Source organism: Schistocerca piceifrons, chromosome 7 (assembly GCF_021461385.2).
Source record: "Schistocerca piceifrons isolate TAMUIC-IGC-003096 chromosome 7, iqSchPice1.1, whole genome shotgun sequence".
In the NCBI taxonomy this organism is placed as follows: domain Eukaryota; kingdom Metazoa; phylum Arthropoda; class Insecta; order Orthoptera; family Acrididae; genus Schistocerca; species Schistocerca piceifrons.
The window spans coordinates 531,579,095-531,606,131 of record NC_060144.1 but is presented as its reverse complement, the minus strand read 5'-3'; the positions used below and the strand labels follow the sequence as shown (position 1 = coordinate 531,606,131).

General features: G+C 44.5%; 1 protein-coding gene across 1 annotated transcript in view; it reads left to right on the top strand.

Moving 5' to 3' along the window:
* The window catches only part of LOC124709067 (zinc finger protein basonuclin-2-like), a 135,635-nt gene that overhangs the window by 47,803 nt on the left and 60,795 nt on the right, over window positions 1-27,037 (top strand). The window contains exon 3 of the mRNA XM_047240716.1: window positions 15,367-15,469. Coding sequence (XP_047096672.1) covers window positions 15,367-15,469 — 103 coding nt within the window. The remainder of the gene's footprint in view (window positions 1-15,366; window positions 15,470-27,037) is intronic.

The following is a 27,037-nucleotide window of genomic DNA, read 5'->3' as shown; positions in this document are numbered from 1 at the left end:
GGACTGTTTGATTAACTACTAAGCCGGGCAAAAGTGGAGTACCGCAATCATTCTTTCTGGAGATACATAGATTCTGAAACAAAATTCTCGAGTACGGGAGACCTGAAAGAAGTAATTTATGCAGAAAAGTGAGATCATCTGGCAACACACAAATTCACTATATACGTTGCTGAGCTACGATAGCGAGGTGGAGAAGGTGGAGAGTACAACGAGGCAGTGCGGGTGGAGTGCAGTCGGAATTCACGGAGGTTCCCATCCAGCCACCCTGCCTTAGCGCTCCCCTTTCTTGACGCTGTCCAGGGCCGGCCGCGCCCGCAGTCACTGGCGCCACCCCGGGGAGTCGAAGCCGGGTTGTTATTTTTACAGCCCCAGGCGCGGGAACACAGCGGCGGCGGAAGACGAGGCGCATCTTGCACTGCAGAGGTCGCCGACCCGCGCTGCATCTGCCACAGCGAGGCGTGCTATCCGCGGGAACGCTGCTCTGTCAGCATACAAAAACCTTACGGTCTCCCATCCCCCCCCTACCCCCCTTCCAGCCACGCGGCACTGTACTTCTTGCCAGTCGTAATTGCCGCGGGGTGAGTTCGTAAGGTCATGCAGTTAGTGTGCATTCCTTCTCGCATATATTTCAACACTCCAGCGGCCACAGGTATCCCCCTGCACATGTTCGTAGCGTGCAATGTCCTGCCCGAGTACCGACGGCATTAACCAAAGATAAAACAGTCCGCTCCTGGAGTTGTCTATGGCAATTGTCATCAACACCAGTGAATAAGAGATGCTAAACTTGACACCACTTTTGGGGATTGCTACAATCGAGACAAAACATGGAATTCATATGCCCTTGTGTACGTCTCGCACGTTTTGGCCACTATTTTAAAAATACCGTTTTCCCAGGAGTAATGGTCAACATTCAGGGATGTGACAGAAGCGACCATTCGAAGCTTTGGGTCTAGTAAACAAGAGTTTTGTAACATACACCTTAACAGCTATGAGCACTTCTTCATAGTCGATAATGTGAAACAAATCTCTACTCTTGCAACCCCTTTGCTTTGCATATTTTAGAAGGAGGTAATATGGACCGAAATGAGACAAGACTGTCTAGAAAATATGGTGCATAAAAGGCGTACGTTAAAAGTTGTGGGGACTTGTTCAGTGGCATACATGAAGAACTGCACACGGCTCTAAAGGTATGCATTTTAGAGCCCATGTTTAGTCGACTATTCTGCTTCGAATGATCGTTCGTGTAATATTCCTGACTACTTACCTTTCCTCCTGGGACACCCTGTATAATGATTATAGTGTCGGGAATAACACAAAGCACAGATCGAGGAAGACATAGAATTTTTCTGTGGATGCACAAAAGCAATATTGTTTGTCTGGGATATTACTCCAGACCGCACCCGTAGTCAAATGATTAATGCCGCTGCTTTGAGTAGACCAACTGGTGGACGGGCGTGTCAGCACCACCAACTGTGACGGCCAGTCGCGCAGCGAGACGTTTGATTGTGGTCTGTCGATCACCTGGAATGAGAGCGTCCGAACGTTCCAACATTGCAGGGGTGACAGCTGTGTGCTGTCTGACGGCACGAGGGATATCGGACAGGTTTGCGCGATCTTGTGGCGATGATGACAGACGCCTCGCCCAACGACTCACCGTGCTTTTGTTCACTGCCAGGTCTCCGTAGACATTCTGCATGCGCTTATGAACATCCGCGAAGTTCTGGTTTCTCTCCGAAAGAAACTCAGTGACAGCATCTGGTTGGACCGCACCTCCGTTACAGATTCCATTTTGAAGTATATGGAAAGCGCTGAACTTCATGAAACTATAAGTGCCGAAGCGGGAATATTTAACGGCAACCCACAATACTTATTGAACGCCTCTGTAGTACCTTACCAATATATTCGGGAATCGTCGCTTGTTTGTAAGGCAAATGCTGAAACTAGAAATCCCCTCCCTGATGAACTGACATGGGAGTCCCTCTTGCCCACTCCCTCCCGGTAATTGACTGAAAAGAATCACAACGCTATAATGTCCTGAATATAAAACTTGGGTTAGACAATCGAACGTAAAGAAAAGGTATTCATATCTTCCAATTACAAGACATTCGGGCTATCCTGGCGAGTAGCGTGCTGCTCCTTCGTGTGCTTATCACGTGATGCGATTCTTCCCTTTCCCGATCACGTGGAATGCGGATGTGTCACTCATCGTACGTTTTCCTGCGAATATTCGGTGGCAAATCGCACGACTACTCAGCAAGCCGTATTCCAAGAGCGCTGCAGGATGGGCATCAGTGAGTGCTGTCAGAGGCGAGCACCGTAAGCCGTGGACAAGTTCCCGAACGGCCAAGCGCATTACCATCTCACCATCCACTCGTCGGCAATGCAGTGTCTGTAGACAGGACGCTAAACTTAAATAAAACAGAGAGCGCTCAGCACGAAGCAGGTCCGCAGCTGGGTAGCGTGAAGTTACTGCTGAATGTTTCCCATGGAACAGTAGCTGCTGCGAATGGTTAGTCCTCTGCTGCGTCTCGTGGTACGTAATTCACTGAAATGTTGGCAGAACTCGGTCGCAGTGGTCGCGACGGGTCCGGAGCAGTTTGGTGCGTGTTTATCGTCCGTGATTCGCCGGCCATCAGGTATGCAGATGTGCCGCGGCCGCACGATCTGAATACCCACAAGGACACGGTGCGGGTAATGACGGCCTGTCAGCCGCGTCACAGCGCGCTCGCTAATGGCCGCCGCCGGAGTCCACGACGCCGCAGACACTACAGTCAGTCGGTGGACACGGCGCTCCATCACTCAGGCTGCGCTCCCGCCTCTGTCGTGTGCTGCGTTCCGGAATTTCGTGACCAAGTCCATTCTCATCTCCTCCATTCTACTCGGCATTAACACCGCCACGAGTACTCTCTACTACAGTATTTACCACTGTGACCAACTCTGCTACCAGAAGTACTACCACCATCACCCCCAGTAGTACGACCAAGACCATCACCAATTTCACGACTACCTCGCTCACAATCGTCTTCTTCTTTGCGTTTGCCGTTTCTTCCACGGGATCGGAATTCTTATAACGATTGACGCAATGGGCAATTTTAGCGGCAGCTGATGACCCTTCCTAACACCCTCTTCCACCTTTACATCGTGACGGAATTTGGCACCCCATCTCTCTGCGTCCAGAGTAAATCTATGTTCGAGTGCGAGAACGTGTATTTGAGGCAGGTCGTGTGTACAACCCCGCTATTCACCTAGCTGAATGTTGGAATACACACAAAAGCCGCATTCAGGTGTACTCTTTCACCAGCCCGCGAGGTGGATTCGATACGGGGCAGGCTTGCCTCCCCATATTCCGGAAGCGGCGCCTTAACGCTTTCGGCTATCTTCGCGGGTTGATCTCGCTGACAGTCACTGTAATTATCACAATTAAAAACAGCAGTGCAGGCATTGCCTGCAGGCGACACTGCGACTGTTAAAATTAAGCTTTCAGACAGCCAAAATCCGTACTCACTATTTTTTTACTGGCCTGTTGCCCTCAGTTTAACAAGAGCATCGTAATTACCAGCAAAGAGTTTTCGTGGCGGATGCGTGGGATAGCGTCGGATTACAACTCCAACTCGCCGATGTCTTTGTAATTCTGTCTGAGACGGCATAGAACTTGGAACAGCGGTTGAAATAAATCGGTAGTGCTCTGACATGAGGCTATAAGATGAATATCAACGAAAGTAAAACAAGGATAATGGTGACGGAATTACATTACAAAATAACACACTAAAAGTCCCACACGTTTTGGAATCCGAATTTTCAGGTACTCAAAGCAAAAATTACAGCGAAAATGATGAGAAACGCCAGACAGAAAGCTATGATTGTGCAGAGTCAGAGGTCAGAAGTTTGTTGGCGCCACTGTCCACGCTACAGTATTCTGTGCAGGCCTCTGGGGAACTACTGCATTCTACATGTATTTGCCACTGTTTACTGTTTTCAACACAAGGTCCTCGTCGGCAATTATTAACCGCAACCCTATCCTCCATACCCAAACTCCCATGCCTCAGGATTTGCCCTTTCAGCCGACTCCGGTTAATTCAGATGTGATAACAAATTTCTTTTCTCCCGATATCGATTCACTACTTTAGCATTCATTGTAGGACCCCTGAATTGAACCTTCATCACCACTGTTCTCAAGCATTTCTTCTCCAGTGTAATCATATAGCGTAGTGTTTGAAAAGCTTTTATTTTCTTCTTGTCTTTACTGTTTACTATCCACGTCTCACTTTCGTACAAGGCTACATTTCTGAGAAATACCTTCAAAAACCTTCCTAACATTGAGATTTTTATGAGTTTAAAATTTTTTTCAGGAATGGTTTTCTTGCTATTTCCAATCTCCATTTCTATCTTCTGTTGACAGCACGTACTTGGCTGAGGTCGTTTCGCATCCAGTTCAGCTGGCCGTGCTTAGCTCGTAAATCACATCGAACTTCATCTCAACGACTGGTTTAATTGTAGTGCTTTCATAGTCAGTCGTAACTCTAAGCAATTGCCTGCAATTAGTGTTCCAAAATTCCTAGACAAGGCTACTTAATGCATGACATTACCATCTTAGTTATACCCTTTAAAGGGCTACGACATTACTATAACTGCCTTACTGGCTACTGCAAGTTTATGTATCAAGTAAATTAATATCAACAGCTGAACACGTATTATGCTCCGGTAAAAAGTTTTGATTTTTATAGCCCGCCATTAATTACATTCAGACAGAACAACACTGTGTTCGATCAATTTGTAGGTGGTTGTACTACAACTTCAGGCACTGTTCGTGATTTTAACAATTGTCAACACTTTGTGTGCGTTCCAAGTCGAACCAAATGCCATTCCTTACACACACACACACACACACACACACACACACACACACACACACACACACACTTGATGATGGGTCACATGTTCAAACAAATCGCCAGTAACTTCAATTTTGCATCTTATTCTGGTCCAGTGTGTTTTTACAGAGCCTATTCTTGTGCAACACGTTGCGTTCAAAAATATTTTGAACGAGAAGTTGGGTCTAAAAGTTATGTTCTGTAAACTTACTCGTCGTACTTTCTACTTCTCTTATTATGTTTATGCCTTTGTTTTATTACTTCTAGAGTTCTTTTTTTTTTCTCTATCGCCCTCAGCGAGTCATTCGTTTCTAATTCAGACCATAGACATCTAACAGAGAACGAAATGAACGAGTGAAGGACTAGGAAGGTTACTAAATTGTATGAGATTCGCTGATACCGTAACGTCTGATCTCATACTAAACTACATTATTTTCCATATTACTTTAAGAGGCTTCTAAATGTTTTCGGAAATCGGTGCTTTGACGCAATAGCTGTATGTCACTTTACTGAAACAGTCAGTTTCGTCAAACAACACACCATCCTCAGATATAAAAAAAAAATCGACGTTAATTGGAAGACATGCATTCAATTACGATACTTTGTATTTTAGTCAGGCCATGTGCTTCTCCTGTCAACGTATTTTCTTATGTCTGCATCATTTGTTGTTCTGCATTCTGTAATTTTGATGCAGATAATTGAGTAATTAATGTATAATACTGATCGCAGATGCTCGTACAAATACAAATGATCGTGACTGGACGCTCGTTGTGGAGTTAACACCTTTTTTTAGTGGGTTGTTTCACTGAAACTAGTTGTTAACGAAGTAGCTCACAGCTATTGCGACAAAAATTGATTTTTCAAAAATTAATTTTGTCTGCGTTCGATCTGTGGGGGAAATGCTGCAAGGAAACAAGGTTTAGACTCGAGTTGTGAAGTGAGTACTCAGAAAGGTGGGTGGGGGACCAGGGGAGGCACAATAGGGAAGAGTGAAGGAGTCGTGCTCGTTTGTCTCGCCAGCACAGAGGACTGACCGCGACGAAAAAGGATCACCGCAGAAAAGGAGTCGTGCTCGTTGTTGTCAACAATGACAATTGACCGCAGGAACAATGAGGCTCTCAGCAAAGTGAGGCGGGTTTTTGTTGCAGCAGCGAATGAGTGGCGACAGTTGTCCCGGCGGAGGGGCAAGGGGAAAAAAGCGGAAAAGCGCAGCTGGTGCCGTTAGGTGTGGCTCGGTTAGCGTGTCCCCTGTCCGGCGGTCCGCTGAGGCTGCAGCTGTAGAAGGAGCGCCGGATCGCGCTGAGTGTCTGTGAGGGAACGGACGGCAGGGGCCGAGTATTCGCTGGTGGCCGGCGCCAGTGGATCATCGCGTGGCTTGCTGCAGGCGGTGCTCACGCAAAATTCGCACAGGGCGAGAAAGAGCAGCTACCAGGGACGTGTAGATGTGCCTCCCTCCGCCACATACCATCCTTTCGACCTCACGCTATGTTTATACAGAGCAGCTAGGTGGTCCTAAATACGGAAACAGTTATCACCTGGCATTGTCAAGAGGGAGAGAAGTGACCTCAAATACACGTTCACATAAATTTTGTTCAAAAAGTATTTAAAAAATTTTAATTATCCAGACCAGAATCAACTAACAGTAAATAAATAACTAGTTTCGGCTGAAAAAAAGTCAACCATCTACAGATTCAGTTTTCTTGAGAAATTAGTGTACCCTTACGTGGAACGGATGAAATACAGCATCTGAATAGCAGCAAGCGTTCCAATAAAAAATAAGTGAATGAACATCTGTGTACCACAGCGGAATCTCATGAAATAACATTTGTTCTTCTGTTGATATGGTCTTTTTTTATCCTAGAGAACCCATGTCTACAAGACACTAGTAGGAGTCGGACGGAAAATTTTCTTGTGGCTCTCTAACACGGTTTTGAGTATAGGGGCCGTGTCATCTCAGCTCACTTGCAGTAGCTCCAAAGGCAGTTCTAGTAATGTCGTAGCCCTTTACAAGTCAGGATTACGGTATAACTAAGATGGTAATGTCATGCATTAAGCAGTCTTGTCTAGGAATATAGGAACACTAATTGGAGGGAATTGCTTGCAATTACGACTGACTATGAAAACAGTACAATGAAACCAGTCGTCAAGATGAAGTTCGATGTGATTTTTGAGCTAAGCACGGCCAGCTGAACTGGATGCGAAACGACCTCAGCTTCGTACGTGCTGTCAACAGAAGATAGAAATGGAGATTGAAAATAGCAAGAAAACCTTAGAGGAAAATCATATCCGCCGTATCAGTTGTGGAGTGGTACACGTCTATTGTCAACAAATGGTGGGGAAGAGAAAAGCAGTATAATGAACCAGTCGCACGTACAAACAGCACAACAACAGGAAATACAAAAGTGAAGTCTCTTGTGTAAATGCCGGCCGGAGTGGCCGTGCGGTTCTAGGCGCTATAGTCTGGAGCCGGGCGACTGCTACGGTCGCAGGTTCGAATCCTGCCTCGGGCATGGATGTGCGTGATGTCCTTAGGTTAGTCAGGTTTAATTAGTTCTAAGTTCTAGGCGACTGATGACCCCAGAAGTTAAGTTGCATAGTGCTCAGAGCCATTTGAACCATCTTGTGTAAATGGGTAAGACATCACGAAACATACCCAGAGTTGCGAATACTTTGGAGTACAGTAACACACGCTAACAACAATGAAATTACAGTAAAATATAAATCGATCCACATTCCAGACCGGAGATTATCTAATTCTAGGGAATAGCGTCTAACAGGAGTGCTGCTGTAGAGAAGTATGCAGAAAGACATCGAGACACACTGTAAGCCATATTGAAGGAACGCCAACACAACAACTGTGTTCATATCCACAACCAGACGTCTTTCAGTCCCATCTATGAACAAATGTTCGGGTCTCAGAAAGTAGACGTTTCCGAAGCCCTATCTGTTGGCATTTTTTTTTTCCTCAGAATATTAGTCAGTAATTTTTAATACCTTGTAGATCATCGGTGCATAGCCCAACGAAACTTGAAACGTGTTTAGTTGGCAGTGCCATAATAATTGGGGACAACTGTTATAGATATCATCTAATGAAGTCTGCATTACACGCCTTCGCAGCCGAGGTGGCTAACGCACGCCTCATAGGTAAGCCAGTTAGAGTCCCAGTGGTGGAAAATTTTTACTGCCAGTATTTGGCCGCCAAGGGAAGAACAGGTGGTGAAATGAAGTTCACATCACTTTGTGTGACATTCTCCCGGATTGAGTTCCTGAACTGTCCGTAGTGTCTCGTGAGGTGTAGGCATGTGATGCTGATGTTGGTACTTAGTCCGTCGGGTGGGGACGTTAAGCTCGACAACCCCCTCGATGCTACTGGAGAGGAGAAAGCTATGTGGTGGCACGGAGTTCTAATCTCTCCCTTTCCTTCACCCGTAATAACACGAACACAACACTGCCCTCTATAAATTCTTGACACAGTCATTCACACTTCACTCTTCACAATAGGTCGCAGAAAGCCAACCGGAAACCACCTCCACTGGGACCTTGCCCAGAACGACAATGGAGAATATCTGCATGTACTCCGCTACGCTCTTCCACCGAGTATGAGAGTACATTAAGTTTTGAAATTATGTGTTCGTTCTTGTTGCACCCTTGGTGTACGTCGACGATAGAGTCGTAACAAGTGACCATGCACAATTATACATACTGTGCCTTTACATGTACCGGCTATGAGCTCGTTAGGCAGTTCACGACCCGTAAACAGGAGTGATACCTGCAGACCTGCGATATTGCCCGGACGGACACATTATAACGGTGGAACCGGAACTGCCGGATCGTAAAGTGGCTGGACGATCTCTTTAGGGCCTGGGTGCGCCGCCGCCTTGAACCTCACATGTATGTCCTTGACCCGAACGTTCGCGTGCCCTGCTCTGGATGGCGGGGCCGTCTGCGCGGCTCTGGAGGACGAGTGGCTGCGACACGACGTCGCCAGCGATCAATCCGCACTGCCCGTGCCAGGGCGCGACAACGGGACATCCCCCCCCCCCCACCCCTCCTCTCTACCCACCTGACACTTGTTCCAGTGAAAAATCGTTGTCGGCGCGACTACAAAGGACGGCGCCCACGCCGCGCCGCGCCGCCCTTTACGTAGTCCTTGACACGACACGGTGCGGACCCGCCTCTGCAGTTGATGGAAGTGATTCCCTTGTCGCCCTTCCTGCCGCCTGTCTCACAGACTGTTTTCTGACGTATCGTAATATAGCATCAACACGCCACCATAAATTTAATCGTACTGAAGAAATAACAGGCTTTCGTTCAGTGCAGGACGTACCGGTGTAGTACACACCAGTAACCTGTTACCTCCGGTTCCTTAAACAATCCAACTCCGATGTATAAAACAAATTAAGACTCCTGATTACTTTACAACTGAGTTAATATGTTAAATGTTTGACGTTAAGCACGTAAACGGTTATCGGTTGGTGAACGGTTATTTGGAAGGTGATTTGCAAACAGGAACTGGGGGCAGTTAGTCAATGTCGAACTCTGCAGCCTAGCGTAAGTTCCGTGTGTCACAAAATTTTGCTGGGTTACCATCCATTTTAATTAAAATTGGGAAAGTCTAATATTTTTTTTTTTCAAATTTGGGATGTTGTCCCTATGGTCATCGCCAGATGTGTTGTAATTATGTTTTGAAACGATTTTAATGGAAAGTAATACTTTCTCTCTCCCTTTCTCTTTTTCAGAAACGCACACGCAGACAGATTTCCACGACCATCAGCATCCACATCCCACGAGCCACCTTATTTGTTCTACTATTACTTTGCCCCTCACCTGTTTCATTCACGAATGGTGCACGGGGAGATGATTGTCTGTAAACTTCTGGTGTAAACTCTACATACTCTTGCCTTTGTGATCCTTTCTCGAGATGTACGTGGCCAGTTCAAAACGTTCCGAGACTGAATTCGCAAAACTAGAGAGAAGTTAAGATGGTAGTTCCAGTCCTTCTACATCTACACCTGCATCTACACGATTATTCTGCAATTCACAATTAAGTGCCTTGCACAGGATTCACCGAACCACATTCAAGCTATTTCTCTACCGTTCCACTCTCCAACGGCGCGAGGGGGAAACGAGCACTTACATTTTTCTTTGTGAGTTCTGATTTCAATTATTTTATCGTGATGATCATTTCTCCTCATGTAGGTGGGCGCCAACAGAATGTTTTCACAATCGGAGGAGAAGGTTCGTGATCTAAGTGTCACTAGATGATACTGCCGCAACCAAAAACGCCTTTGTTTTGATGATTACCACTCCAATTCACGTATCATGTCCGTGGCACTCTCTGCCTTATTTCCTGATATTGCAGCACGAGTTGCCTTCTTTGAACTGTTTCTGTGTCCTCAGTCCCATCTTTTGCGGATCCCAAACCCCACAGCATTACTCCAGAAGAGGACGGGCAAGTATCGTGCAAGCAGTCTCTTTCGTAGGTGTAGCTAGATGTTCTACACAGTCTCCCACATACGACTACAACGCACAGAACGGTAATGTAACCATCTGAATCTGTCACAAAAGCCTTTCTTTGGGATGTTATTCTACTCGTGCGTCATATCTGCATCATCTTTGGCTTTGGCGAACCATCAGAGACCGTTTCTGCATTTGGTCGTTTTGTGTTAGGTGCGTATTGATAACACCAAGCCTCGTCACCCGTCATGATTTTTTCCGGAAAAGAACTGTCTGCGTTTTCCATTTCAATCAAATCGTGCCAAGGATCTACTCGTCGTTATTGTTCGGAAGTGAAGGTATGAGGGACCAACTTTACACACACGTTTCTCTTCTTCAGAACATATAGAAATCTTCAGTTCGTTCCTCAATTGCGACTTCTGACACAACGACGGTGACAATTATCGCCGTATGTCCACGACTGACTGGTCGAATACACGTCTGTTGTTTACAGTTGTTGCTTCAAGCTACCAAGGCAGGTTTTCCACGGACGGTGTATGTTAGCTTAGTATACATGGAACATACGTACTAGGACTTTTAATAGTAAACCTTTCCGTGACTCTCAGCGTCTCTCTTGTAATGTATGCCAATGGAGTTTTTTGAGCATCTCGAAAAGCTTCGAGTCCCAACACTACGAAACAAAAATTTAAATTTTTGACATAATTAACCTTTGGCGTCATGGTAAGCTACGAATACAAGGTGTTTGCACTTTAGAGTATAAACATAATTTTTTTTTTTACGAAATTAGTCTTTATTTTCGTAGTACGCAACGAATACGATATGAAATTCACAAACGGTAAACAGTTAGTTGTTTTAAGCAAGTGGTTTCGCTCTGGAACCCTTGGAATTTATACTTTTGAACCACGCATCATTTCGTGCGATATACTTGAAGGGAATTCGCATTTTTCCTAGACCAAATCCCACATCTAGAGACTTTTGTGAACTCGTAACTCCTAAAACGTATTATAGTTCTAAATAACAAGCAAAAATGGGCCTAAATTTAACAAATTTTGTACCACATCTACGTACTGTCCCAGTGATTTCAGTTTGAAACTACTCATAAAAGCAATAGTACAAACTCAAGTTGACGTTACGATTGCTTTACGTATATTTACTTTCACTGCTTTTACAGATCAACGGCCTTGCCACGTTAGTAGCTCCGGTTGCCACCCGATCACCGAAGTTAAACAACTTTCGACCCCGATAATACATAGATGGGTGACCGTCGAGGAAAGGTGCCGTTGGTTTTCGGGACACGCAAGTCGCCGAAGAGGCGTCCAATTAAAAGACCTATACCAGGCCGTTTTGCCACACGACTGCTTTCACTGTCAATGATTTCGTCATTAGGTACACTACAAAAAAGAAAACGCATGTCAGAGTGTCCTAGAATGACGTAGCACCATTTTGTGTCGATTGTAGGTTTGAACGCTACGAATGCTACAGTTAGCTGCATTCGTAGAAGTACCTCAGTGTGGCGAAAGAAATGTGTCCTGCTCTAGCATCGATGGTTTCACACGAAATGCATTGGCGTTTAGGTTAAAAATTATTGAAATGGTGGTTTAACACAGAAACCAATGAGGCTCAAATGGTTAAAGTACTCGTGACGAAACATGCAGCTCTTCTTTGGAGCTTCTCTGTTTCGTCTGATAAGGATCACAGAGTGACGACCAGAACAGAAGAATCTGCCGAACGAGAGTTTTTGAGCCACCTCTTTTGTATATCAATCACATTTCCTTGAGATTGTTCCAATGAAACACATCGTGACACCCGTTTTTCATAGAACGAGTTTTATGTGATCGTTCCACTACAGTTCGCTCCAGGCGGACGTACCTAGATACATTGCGGCTGTTACAGTTTCCACCGACTTATCGCCAACAGAGTAATGGGGCAGAAATCGGTCTTTCAGCCTATTTATGCGCAATATGCTACACACGCAGGATCACAGTTAGTGAGTCATATGAAATAAAATCGTCGTAAATTCGGAACGGTTTGCAGCAGGACGTTCAAACTGCACGGTTGGCCACGGGGGATGATGGGAATTAGTATGGTATGGTTTAGCGACGAAGCCCACTTTCATTTGGATGGGCTCGTCAATAAGCAAAACTGGCGCATTTGGAAGCTGAGAATCCGCATTTCGCGATCGGGAAGTCTGTGCACCCTCAACCGGTGACTGTGTGGTATGCAATGTCCAGTCACGGAGTAATCGGAGCGATATTCCTTGAAGGGTTTCCTCACGGGTCACTCCTTCTATTCTGTCGAGGAGTTCCTTGAGAAATGAAGCTGCTTCTCGTTGTATTGTTGATTGCGTTTACTTAAACTTATGGCTTGACTTTTTTCGGCTTCATAAACATTTTATTTTTATCTGTTATTACTTTTATGTTGTAGTTTCATGTACTGACACGTTCCATGACCTTGGAGATTTGCTCCTCAATTTGGACCTACGGAACTTGAAGTGCAAATAAAATAAAAATAAAACGACATCTAAATTCAAAGTGTCTTTTGAAGCACTATAAAAAGTCAAATGTTAGCTCTTAGGAGAGATTCTATGTAATAATAATTTGTGACGGTGAAGAGTTGTGTGTCTCGTGCGGGACGAAGCTGAACTCAATTGCCGTAACTTCACATTAAGCACATTTTATCTACCGATGTTAGGAGGCACATCACCTGTAGTGAGACCGTTGAAGGTTACGTTAAAGAACAGTGTACACCGTATGAATCAATAGACTGTAGGGGACGACACGTGAGGCAGCCGTAATAAAATGCACGACTGTTTCAAACGAAGCAATTTGGAATGACGACAGAGGAAACAGGAAATCTATTCCCGTCGCGGGTCGTATTTGAAATTCATTTACGAAGCCCCGGGCTTGTTAGGAGAAGATGCATCGTCAAACGGCGTATGCAAACAGCTACCGGTCTGGAATTACCGTCCGGACAGAGCTGAATAATTGTTTATAAATCAGGTGGGCCGGCCCTTGGGCCGAGGACCAGCGGCCATTATCTGTCCCCTTTAATGTGTGTGTCTGTGTGTGTGTCTGTGTGTGTGTGTGTGTGAGAGCGCCCCAGTTTCCGGGTCAGGCCGCTAGTGGCCGCTCTCCAGAGCCTTTTAGCGATAAGCCTCTCTGCCTGGCACGCTAATACCGACGGATTTACTCCAGCGCAGGCTGCCTCCGTGGGCGTCTCCTTAGTGTCGGCTGTGAGGCAAAACTTGGCCCCGAAAGATCAAACCTTTTTCACTACTGTCTGTACTTACATTACTGTCTTTTGCATGGTCGTCGCTTTCTTTTCGCCCACACCCATGATATTTAATAATTGTAACTACGTGGTACTAGCAAAAAATGAAAGAAAAACATCGTATTAGCCATTGACTGTAGAAATTATTTATTTTACAGCTGCAGTTTCGGCTTTGAGCCATTTTCAGGCGGTACTGCAAAAGATTTTACTTCACCACATGTGAGACTTTAAAGTTCTCCGACATATGTACATGTCATCGTCAGAAAAAGTGAACAGTCCTATTTTTCCTTCAGCATATGTCAGGCTTTAAAATTCTCCGACATGTATACATTTTACCGTGAAAAATAGGATGTTTTACTTTTTCTGGCGATGACTTATATATATGTCGGAAAACCTTAAATTCTGACATGTGTCGAAACAGTCACTTGGAGTGCCACTTGAAAATGGCCCAAAAAGCCAGCCGCTGTGGACGAGCGGTTCTAGGCGCCTCAGTCCGAAACCGCGCTGCCGCTGCGGTCGCAGGTTCGAATCCTGCCTCGGGCATGGATGTGTTTGATGTCCTTAGGTTAGTTAGGTTTAAGTAGTTCTAAGTCTAGGGGACTCATGACCTCAGAAGTTAAGTCCCATAGTGTTTAGAGCCATTTGAACCATTTTGGCCCAAAAGGCCGAAATTACAATTACGAAATAAATAATTTTTGCGATCAACGGCGAATATAATGTACTTTTAGATGACTATGAACACCGACCATGAGTGGTTAAAAATAACCCTTATTCTTCACCAACGGTACAAAACACTTAATATTACAAGGGAGAAAAATAAAAATTAAGAGAGTGTACTTTTTATCACTACCGTTAATCAGTTACCCAACTACTAGTTCTGTTGCCAGTACTATTATTTCTGTGACTACAATCGGTACACCTATTTCTGTTCTTTCATTACGGCCGCCCTTCCTTGCTGTATTACTGTGTGTAAACTACAGAGGGTTATTTCTGGATGCTGGATCAGCCCTTAGTCTAGGTCAACCGCTGTTGTCTGCTGGCTATTTGCACTAATGCAGCGGACAGTCTTGATGAATGTTTTCATTCACTGGTCGTCGAACTCAATTACCTTGTCTGCATCAGCACGAAATTTTGCCTTGTGATGATGGCAGCATGCTGGCGCATGACTGAATACCTCTTGAAGTCCTCCGTGGCTTGCACGGATACCGCGGGTGCAGTGCCAACCTAAACGCACCATATCGACTGGTTCCTCTGTGCTGCTTTGGGATCCGGTCTCCTGAATGCCGTACAGCCAATAGCCGCTGCATCTTCGTAAAGAGCACACTCCCACAACGTGTGCACAGACTAATTTTCTACAGATGCTTAGGATACGGGCCATGCCTGACCTAGTAACGTATCACACCGCTCGACGGGTGAATAAATGTCACTGTTAACCTGTCCCTGATGTTAGGGATAAATTCATATGTTCTGCTGCCTCTGTCCGAAGCCTCTCATTCATTATGCGAATGCTTAATGCGATAAGTGTCCTACTTTTTTTTTTACATATTTGCGCAGCTTCCACATATTCTTCGCGCTCCAGCTTGATGGCCTTCCTTTAAGTAATACGGGACCCCACCTCTTTACCTGATTTTCAAGCTCAACCGGAATATTCCTAGAATCCCTAAGAACTGTACCAGTAACAACAACTAGTCAGGTGAAAACGAAGGCTGTGTACACTAAGGCAACATTAGAGCTGAAAACTAAAGATGTGTGGACGTGCTTGTTGCAGGCCATCCGGTGCACCGTGCCCAGCTGCTCCTGCGAGTGCTTCAGCCCTGGGAAGAGTAACGTCAGATACTGCGACGGCTGTAACCACAGCTGGGTGCCGCATGGTGAGTCTCCCTGCGGTCTTCAACGGACTGCAGCCGCTGCATTCGCCCGGCACCTACTAAGCACTTCAGAAGAATTTGACAAACTGAATAACACATCGCGCTCCCATCTGCACCCGCTGCCTTTGCAGTAAATGTCGTCGGCCTTCCAGATTCCGTGTTTCTACAGCAAATATGTATTTTGAATTGTTTACGGACACTGGTGAAGTTTACCGTCCAAAAAAGTTCCATTTTACAACATGTTTGTCTAAAGTCCTTAAAAGGTTACACTTAATTCACTATAGAGCAATCTTCCCTCTGAGTCGCAAGTTCGGCCTCGTTCCTCACGAAGTGACCGCGACACGGCTCGCCTGCATCGGTAGCAGGCTGCAGTGGAAGATGTGGGCGAGATTGTCACTGATACGATACGCGAGTTGGGGTGGCAGTCACTGAAACAAAGGCGGCGAGATCTATTTACGAAATTTCAATCACCAACTTTCTCTTCCGAATGCGAAAAAATTTTGTTGACACCCACCTACGTAGGGAGAAACGATCTTCATAATAAAACAAGATAAATCAGAGCTCTAACGGAAAGATTTAGGTGTTCCTTTTTCCCACGCGCCATTCGAGAGTGGAATGGTAGGGAAGTGCTATGAAAATGGTTCGATGAACACTCTGCCAGGCACTTAAGTGTGAATTACAGAGTAACTATGTAGATGTAGATGTAGAGGATGGTAGGCATATGGGTATTCCTCCAGTACATGCTAAATTTTCCAAGAAGTTAGGATTATGAAATTTCCCGTTGCCGGAAGACAAAAGATTGTGTTTTCGCTAGTTGTGATTGAACTTAGGTGTTTAATGACCTGAACAGACTCAGAAAGGACAAATTCTCGGATGCACTTGTAATGTTTCAAGTCAAACACTATCCAAATGATAACGTTATAATACGTAGATTCATGCAAGAACGTAACTTTCTATATCTCGTGATTCAAGATGAACAGTTCCCAGGAGAGAAAAGAACCGTCGCCTTTGGCCTGCGACACTCTTCCACCTACACAAGTCGAGATTCAGCATTGTCCACCAACGCAGCAATGGTCCGGCCGTGTCGGTGGCAGCTTTCAATCAACCATTGTTCTTAGTCCTACACACCGAAGAACAGGCTGCGACGCACACACATTTCGGTGCCTACAGATGGTTTAGAACGTTCTCCCACGATGTTTCTGCAATGGATATTATTCATCCACTGCACTCGACAGATGCTGTCTCTATCTAATAGTCGAACTAGGCTTCCATCATGTGTGTTGAAATTTGAGGGTGCCAGAAAATACCAGCAAAATTCGTTTTATGTCTGTTAACTGTACTGGAACTTCTGGCTCCCGAGGACAATAACACAGAAGCGTTGCTCTTGCGAGCAAGCAAGTTAACAGTGCGCTGCAGCTCCCCTTAGCATGGACACACTTGTCAAGAACAATAGCTCACTGTGGTCGATAACGTAACTTAATTGCGTTCATTTAAAAGAGTGTTTCCAGTCGAATATTCTAAACTACCACATGCAATCTGTTGCATATGTATTGTACGTATTGTGCATTAATTCTCATTTCTAATTCGTTTCTGAAACTATTTTATTTTGGGTATCGTGTCCAGATTGTTACTATAGGCGTCGAAGCGCAAAATACGGTTGGCTCGAATGGGACTTCTGTATTTTTAGACGATAGTAGCCAATAGCCTTCCAGCTCTGTCGCTGCTATGCTTTAAATCCTTTCATTCTCAAACTTTATTTATTTGCTTATGTTACAGTGTTCCTTTCAATCATAACGGTGGGGTCCTTGCGAAACTTTCACTCTTTTGTAGGTTTAAATAATGACAGTATTGGAAATAAGTATATTTTTTGGGATACGGATAGCTGTGGAAACGAAGAGAAAACATCTTTCAAAATGAACCGAACGACGTGAAATAATAATCACAGATTTATAATATATCTTTGTATATGCTTTTCCATAAGTCCAAAATTGTGCTTTGCATTCGCAATGTTTGCCCCGGATTGTAGCACGGGCAGAGATCACAAACTGTCGGTAGGACCAAATAACATGTAACTTTAACTCGACAAAAATATCTAACTGCAGTAAACACGTTGCGCCGTAGCAGCAATGGGTAAATCACAATTCAGGACGAGAATGGAAAATACGTTTGTCGTTCCGGAAAGCATATTCGTTTAGAAAAGTCAGCTTGTATGACGGGAAGAGATAATGGACTACCAGAGAGATAGCGGTTATGACAATGTTGTATGCAAATTATGCAGTTAAGAAGTACTTTGAAACAATTGAAATGATATTTGTGGAATATTTTAAAATAAAAGAGGCTTTCAACTATCATAGCTGAAAGGGCATCTAGGTGCCCAGCTTCTTAGCTATATTTTACGAAGCTAGTTTATTAATCACGAATAAGAGACTCCCTTTTCGTATTGTCTTTCTAATGGTACCTCATTCACCACTGCACGATTAGTAAGTGGTGAGAAAAAGAGATGTCGACTTCAGAAATAATAAATAAGAGTATCTTCGCTGGTGTGGACTATATAGTCTACACTTTTTTTAATTTTCCCTTAATCGAATTTTAGTGCTGCCCACAAATTCAAACGCCCTCTAAACTTTTCACGCTAATTAAGTGCAACAGAGCATGGTCTCTTCAGAATGTACTTCCAATCAAAAAGCAGTTCTGGGAGCTGGACTCCAGCTTCCGGTTAATCGTGTCTCTTGCGTTTTTGTGTTGGTTCTACTTTATCTCTAACTGAGGAGTGATATACAGATTTTCGTAGGTTTAGCATTTTTTAATGTAACTCCTTAAGAGTGGAATTTCAAATAATCCCTTCTTAAACGATGTCTACGGTATAAAATCAACACCTTCTCCAAATGTCAAGTTTCTGTCCTTAGCAGTTTTGGCTGGGCGATGATGGCCTTGTTTCATCCCCTTAGAGACTGAATTTCAAAAATAGGGAAACGCACATTTTTTATTTCGAACTGAGAAGCCGAAGACCAGTTTTTAAAGATTTAGGTTTAAAAATGTACTCACACTGAAATATTTTCATAAATAATTGTACCTCCTATTTCATACCCTTAGCGATGGAATCCCTTCTTAAACGACGCCTACAGTATAAGATCAACACCCTCTGCAGATTTCAAGTTTCTATCCTTTGCGGTTTGGAATGGCCGACTATGAGTTAGACAGTCAGTCGAGACACAGCCTTTTATATGTAGAGATTAAATCTCGCAAACTTACTAAACCACCTGATGACGGACTACAGTTGTATTTTGGAGCGTGGGGAGGAGTCGCCGATAAATCATTCGGCTAACGGCAAGTGGCAAAAACGACAGTATCAAGATGCTGTCTTGCACTCACCGAACCCGACGCCGCATTCTAACGTACATTTCTATGCATAAGCTGGTAAATTTAATTTTAGTTTCTGGTGTCACACATGTAGAGCAAATGGCACAAATATTGAATACCATTTTGATTTTAGTTCACAAATTTCTCAGTTTTTCACGTTAAGGAAATGAAATACATGTAGCTCATACTATGGGAGGTACTTTAATACTTCCCATACTTTCGAATACGTACCACGTTAGGAAAATTTCTAAATTAGGCTTAATTACAAAGTTTGATATTTTTGGCTCTTGAGATTTTGCGGTACAAGCATGGAATAGCGCATTCGTTTGAAGCTTGTTAAAGTTAAAACGAATACTGGAGAATCTAATAATTCATTGTTAAAAGTAAACGCTATAGAACATAATATTGCAATAGAAAAACACTAAATATATCATTCTCGGTTATTAAATATTGTCACATTTTCTCTTGTGAAACCTAGAGATCTATTAAATGAGATTGCTGTGGGTTTTAGTATCGAAATATCCTTTTTGCGCCGCTTCAAGAATAGGCGTGACCACTCTCTTCCGGCCTGTTAATCCTAAAATTGATTCTGGATATTTTTGGCTTTGGCATACTGAAATGCCATCTGTTGGAGATCCTTTCGGGTAAGTCCAAAAAATTTAGTTTGCATTGTCTTTCTACATTCAATTAGCTGTTGTTCTTGTTCGTCAGATAGAACACTTTTTCGCTCAAGTTCAGTCTTTGTGGCTAAATAAGCTGGTAAATCTGATTTTACTAGCCTATATAGAGTGACATTGGGAACTTTGAAAGTTTTTGCTACCTTCAAGTAGCCCATCTCCTTTTCTCTGACGTTTTTAATTGCTGCTTGCATGGCAGACTCGTACCACTGCTTTAGAGCTCGTGAAGTCATTTCTGAAGCAATAGCTATAAATGAAACTGGTTGTGAAAGCACGGTACTAATATGGAGTACCAGTATTCATATTAGTGACACAGCCATCTTGAAATTCAGAAACGCAAATAAAACCGAAAATTAATTTTAAATAACCAACAAACACGCCATTTTACAGCTTAATGTGTTAGCTACATGTTTGTGTTGAAGATATATTAATAATTTAAGTATTATCACAAGAATGAAGCTGAAAACCACAAATCTGCAACAATTATTCGTCCTAGTGAATTCGTTAAAACAGTTCCACTCACTCGCAGTGGCTGCCAACTGCAGTGTGAATGCATTCTAAAGCAGTTTACAGTTGCTGAACGTAGTTTTCAAGTAGCTCACCAGAGTACAGCACTTACAAGGCGATAAATCTTAGCATTTCATATTACTATCCCTATTCCATATTTGTACCTCTCCCTCTAATGTTCTCTTTCATATGACTACGGAACTCCCCAAACGTCATGTTGGTGTGACGCGGGGACAGCCCAGCCAAGTAACAAACCGCCTTGGGTACCACGCCTTTCGAGGCGCAGTTTGCCGCCCTCGTCGTCCGTTCTGTAAACAAGGCTGGTGTTTACGCTGCAGCGCTCGTGCTGATCCATACAAGGGACCTCCTTCACTGCGTCAGCGTCATCTCTTCAGGCACACGTGTGGCCCGGAGCGGAAGCCTCTCTGCAAGACTGTAGTGCCCCACACGTGTCACTCTACGGCAGATTAACTGTCTAAGACGGAAGGCCTCCCGTTCTGTGAGGGTGGGTCTGTGCCACAGGTGTAAGTAAAGCGATCATCAACCGAGGATTGTTTCGAGCATCACAGTGCTTTACGAGGCACGGTCCTGTTGGAGATAGTGCATCGTTGCCTCCTTCGAGCTTTGAGACGACTTACCCAACTAGGTATGGGGGACCTACAGCCTGACGTGAATTCCGAATGACAGCACAGCGATTTACACATGAGCAAACATTGCCGGAGGTGAGAGAAGTCACAAGTGACAGATAAATATCGTAGGATTGACTGGAATCGAACGCGAGACCTCTGGATTTGTAATCTGGCAATTTACTACTGAGTCACCGATCCTGCGTTTGCTGTGCAGAAACCACGAACGTATCGTCTCAGCGTAGAAATTCTTCATTTAAGTTCTGTAAATAGGGGAAATAACGCCACACAAAGCGTTGTTATATGAATCAGAAAACATGTATTCTTTCACAGCACGATGTCTGTAAATGCAAAATTACGTAAGGCTTACTCAGCTGCACATACCAGTCAGATTAATGTGATCACCACCTGTGTTCAAAGTGCAATAACCACTCACAGCTCGCAACACTAACAGTGGAGGCCATATCAAGCGCGTCGGGGGATGGAGAGGGGAGTGGCAGCAGGAAACAGTGTGGTCACTGTGAGAGGTGGCATGAGCCTCCTTTCATATTTCTATCTTACTCTGAGTAATTCGATTTTCCTCTCTGATTGCATACAGTGAAAAGTTGCTATTCCTTCACACGCAGACTTCCCACGCAGCGTCTCTCGTCACCCAGGTGGTCCGGTGACAGGCGAGATCTGCTGAGCTTGAAAGGGTTAAGCCGACGGGTGTGAGGGAGTCGAGTGGATACTTTCCAGACGCCGACATTGTCATAAGAGCGGGAGCGACACGCCCAGAGGGGCCAGAAGGGGCGGCTGGGCTAGAGATTCCGTTACTTGGCAGAAACTTAGCGAAAACACTTTCTGGTGGGCCACCAGCGAGGCGTGGGAATGACTTGTGTTCTCCCGCAGTCTTGGCGGGCAAATTACCGCGTTTTCTGCAAAATTGCAACTGTGATTGGCTTGCTCAGGGCATAGCTCCGTGACGTAGCAAAATCGGCGCAGAAATTGGTGCTAAGAATCTCCATTGGGTGGAATGGTAGAGCTTCGGCAATAGAATGGAATTTTCCGCCGGTTTTAGAGTTGCTGATTGGAACGTTTAACCATAGCCACTGTTGTGGGGGTGGGAATGTTCTGTGTTCGGTTTGTACGGGTGCTCTTGAGAGGGTCGGCTCTCGCCCTTTGGTCGGAGTAGGTTACAAGACTGAGCTCTCGCTGCTCTGGACAGCCTGCCTTCCGTTGGCCGTCTAATATACTTTTATTTTGATTGTAACTGTTTGACAAAGTTCCTGAAGTTTCGACTTCAACATAACTTTCCGAGTACAGATGGCAATTGAGCGCTCTGCATACAAGCGGCCTATGTTGTCTGTCTTGGGCAGTTTTGGCTAAAGTTGACTGTATCGGAGTTACTGTGTGACTTCGCTTGTTAAAATCAATCACTGTACCATCAGTGATTGTCTGGCGGGCCTTCTTCGTCTTCCTCAGAGGTGTATTTGTGTTGCTAGGAAGTCTTTAGTCTGGAACAGCCAGACCAGGAGAATTTGTTTCTGGCTATACTCACGACATTATCATCACCACGACGGGACGTCGAAGCAACCAGCCATCGCCTCAGGTACGCCAGATTGTGTCCTTGCAGTTAAGAAGACAACTTGGTAATGTACGTCTGCAGCACCGGCAAAGCAGGCAATTTTGCTAGGTGATAATCAGAGCTCAGCAGAGCGCGCCTGTTCGTCTTTTCTAACTTTGATCTGTTTTGGGTGCTCATTGTCTGAGGTATCACTACTGTAGCAGCAATTAATGTTGGGTTGTCTGGGTGTTTCGCTTAAGATTTGAGTTGCAAGGAATTGGCTCCACATACCACTTGGTCATAAATGTGACAATCTAATTTATGGACAACTTCACCTTCACAGCCTTTATTTGAGTATCCAGTTTGATGTATTGTAAATGTTTCGTGTGTTTTGTTTGTTATTTTGAGTCTAGGCATAATAAATCAAATTGTTATTTTGGACGGAATTTTCATTCTGTTAGTCGGTAGAGCAACCATTTCATTTCTCACTACGTTAATGAAACTTTCCTTAATTTCTATCCAATTAAATTATTGCAGGTGCCAAACTCTTTTTCTACTCCACTTGCAGGGTCGATTACAGTCATTTCGCGTTTCTTCTTAATCCATGTGCAACAGCAAAAGTAGGAGTTAGAAAAGGGGGGGCTTAGAGCATAATTTCCATATGAAGATTCTAGAAGAATTTAGTGTTAAATACACTGCTAGCGCCGGCACCTCGCAACTGTTGTATTGCAGGAACGGACGATGTATCTGACGTTAAAACGGCACAATCGTTGGGTTTCAGGAGAAGGGGGAAAATGTTTCCGAAACGACTAGGTTGTAAACTCTTTGCTTGTTACCGTGGTTAATGTATACCGGGCATGGCAAAATGGCGCCATCCAAAACCGGCGCCGTGGCAGTTGTGGTGCACAACAGCCCATAGAATGACCGTGGTGAACGGAGGCTGCTGAGATGTCTACAGGAAAATAGACGTGCAACTGTTGAGCACCTTACCGCCCAGATGAACCAAGGGGCTACCGACGGCGTCTCCTCAACGACCGTTCAGTGAACTTTGCCTCCACAGCAGACGCCGGGTTCATGCGTCCATGCTGACTGCTTTTCATCGGCGACTAAGACCAGGATTTTGCACGCAATACTGCAAATGGACGTGCACTGAGTGGAGAAAACTGGCCGTTTCAGATGGACCACACATTATGCTCCATCGGACAAAAAGCAAACATCTTGTTAATAATCGTCTGAAGGGTACAGACAGGAGGAGGGAGAACGATGCTCTCGGGAATGTTTTAGTGGCGCTCTGTGGATGACATCACCAGTCTGGAAGGCATAATGGGTCAACACAAGTATCCATCTATCCTTAGGGACCATGAATGGCTGCATATGGTCTTCACGTAGACGAACATAACCATTTCCAGTCAGTAATCGGTTGAGTCGGACCAGAGGTTGCGAGGTGCTGGGGCTAGCAGTGTATTTAACACTAAATTCTTCTACAATCATCATATGGAAATGATGCTCTAAGCCCCCCCTATTCTAACTCCGACTTTTGCTGTTGCACGTGGGTTAAGAAGAAACGTGAACTGATTGTAATCGACCCTGCAAGTGGAGTAGAAAAGAGTTTGGCACCTGCAATAATTTAATTGGATAGAAACTAGTTAAATAAAGGAAAGTTTCATTAACGTAGTAAGAAATGAAAGGGTTGCTCTACCGATTAACAGAATGAAAGTTCTGTCCAAAATAACGATTTGTTTATTATGACTAAACTCAAAATCATAAACAAAACACATGAAACAATTACAATACATCAAATAGGATCAAAATGGATACTCAAATAAATGCTGTGAAGGTGAAGTTGTCCATAAATTAGATTGTCACATTTATGAGGAAGTGGTATGTGGAGCCAATTCCTTGCAACTCAAATCTTAAGAGAAACACCCAGTCAACCAAACATTAATTGCTGCTACAGTAGTGAGAACTCAGACAATGAACACCTAAGACAGAACAAAGTTAGTAAAGACGAACAGGCGCGCTCTGCTGAGCTCTGATTATCACCTAGTAAAATCCCTAATCTGCCAGTGCTGCGTACATACATTACCAAGCTGTCTTCTTAACTGCAAGAACACGATCTGGCGTACCGGAAGCGATGGCTGGTTGCTTTGACACCCCATCGTGGTGATGATAATGTCGCGAGTATAGCCAGAAACAAATTCTCCTGGTCTGGTTGTTCCAGACTAAAGACTTCCTAGCAATACAAATGCCCCTCTGAAGGAGATGAAGAAGGCCTGCCAGACAATCACTGATGGTACAGTGATTGTTTTTAACAAGTGAAGTCACACACTAGCTCTGATACAGTCAACTTTTGCCAAAACTGCCCAAGACAGACAACATAGGCCGCTTGTACGCAGAACGCTCAATTGCCAACTGTACTCGGTAATTTACATTGAAGTCGAAACTTCAGCAACTTCGTCAAACAGTTACAATTAAATAAAAGTATATTAGACAGCTAACGGAAGGCAGGCTGTCGAGAGCAGCGAGAGCTCAGTCTTGTAACCTACTCCGAGCGAAAGGCGAGAGCTGACTCTCTCAATAGCACCCTACAAGCCAAACACAGAACATTGCCGTCCCCACGACAGTGGTCGTGGTTAAACATTCCAATCAGCAACTCGAAAACCTGCGGAAAATTCCCCTCTATTGCCGACGCAGTACTATTCCACCAATGGAGATATTTGGCGCCAATTTCTGCGCCGATTTTGCTACGTCACGGAGCTATTCCCTGAGCAAGCCAATTACAGTTATGATTTTGCAGAAAACGCGGGAATTTGCCCGCCAAGACTGACTGAGAACACAAGTCATTCCCACGCCTCGCTGGTGGCCCGCCAGAAAGTGTTTTCACTAAGTTTCTGCGAAGTAACGGAATCTCTAGCCCAGCCACTCCTTGTGGCCCCTCTGGGCGTGTCGCTCCTGCACTTATGACAATGTCGGCGTCTGGAAAGTATCCATTCGTCTCCCTCACACTCGCCAGCTTAACCCTTTCAAGTTCAGCAGAACCCGCCTGTTACCGGACCACCCGGGTGATGAGAGACGCTGCGTGGGAAGTCCGTGTGTGAAGGAATAGCGACTTTTCACTGCATGCAATTAAAGAGGAAAATCGAATTACTCAGAGTAAGATAGAAATATGAGAGGGGGTTCATGCCACCTCTCAAGGTTCCAGTCCATTCTATGTAAACGTAGACCACACCATTATGCAGCCACCACCGGATTGGGCAATGCCTTGTTGACACCGTGGTTCCATGGTTTCGTGGGGTCTGCACTATACCCGATCCAATTCACCAGTTGTTACCACCTGAAATCGGGATTCATGTGACCAGGCCACGGATTATCAGTCATCTAGGGTCGAGACGATATGGCCACGAGAGACGCTGCAGGTGACGTCCTGCTGTTAGCAAAGGCACCCCTCGTCGGTCATATGGTGCCGTGGTCCATTAACGGAGAATTTCGCCTCATTGTCATAATGGATCCGTTCATCGCACATCTCACTGATTTCTGCTGTTACTTCACGCAGTGGTGCTTGTCTATTAGCACCGATGAATCTACGTAATCGGCGCTGCTCTCGGTCGTTACGTGAAGTCCGTCGTCAACTGCGTTGTCCGTGATGAAAGGTTAATGCCTTAAATTTGGTATTCTAAGCACACCATTGACACTGTGGATCTCGGAATATTGATTTCCCTTACGATTTAGGAAATGGAATGTCTTATGCGCCTAGCTCCAACACCTACCTACGCCGCGTTCAAGGTCTGTACATTCCCGTCATGCGATCTTAATCACGTCGGAAACCTTTTCAAGTGAATCACCTGAGGACGAATGACAGCTCCGCCAATGCACTGCCCTTTTATATCACCGCTATCTGTGTATGTGTGCATCACTATACCATCACTTTTATCACCTCAATGTATATAAATTAATGTTAGATACACTCAGAAATTCACCATGTGAGCATGTTGGTTGCTACCGCTCGGCCATGCGGCACACGTAACGACACGGGATTTCCTTGAGCAGTTGCACAGCCGTTCGCGGCTCGGCTCTCCCAGCCTTTCTTTCGGTGTACATCTCGTTTACTTAATATAGTCACCTCGCTCGTCAGCTATATGTTCCTCAGCCGAGGCACTGCATTCGCCTATGAGTTTACATATGTAAAACATGCGGCTTGTAGCGTCCCAAGTCCCTCTCTTACATCGAACAAGAGATTAAATTTTGTATACTGTGTGAGCAATACTTATTCATAATAACAGTACTCAATAAGTGACTTGAAGATGATCAGTTGCCCGAAACTAAGTTTCTGTGAATAAATATCAATTAGGACACGCAACAGCTTTTGATGGTTCACCAGTGTTGTGTATTAAATGCATTGATGCTGTGCAGTACTGGTTTTTTTTATAAATAATGAAAGCTACGGCTATAATATGAGAGGTAGCGATATCTAGCTACGATTAATGAAAGATGAGAATGGCGAAATTATAAGCGAAGGTGTGGCGTCGCTACTTTGATAAACTCCTCAATCTAAGACCACTTGTACCAAGGAACCCAACACAAATACAGGAGGAAGAGGACCCAGATAACAGAGAACTTCAATAATAGAAGAAGTGAGAACTGCAACGGGGAAATTAAAGAAGAATAAGGTGGTAGGAACGGACGGTATTGCAGCACAACTTCTCAATTGGAAATGAAGATCCTGAAACTGGTTAATCTAATATGGGAAGAAGACGAAATGCCTGAAACATGTAAAGAGGGAATTGCGTGCCCTATATATAAGAAAGGAGACCAGATGAAATGCGGTAACTATAGTCACTGTTTAACTTTGGATATA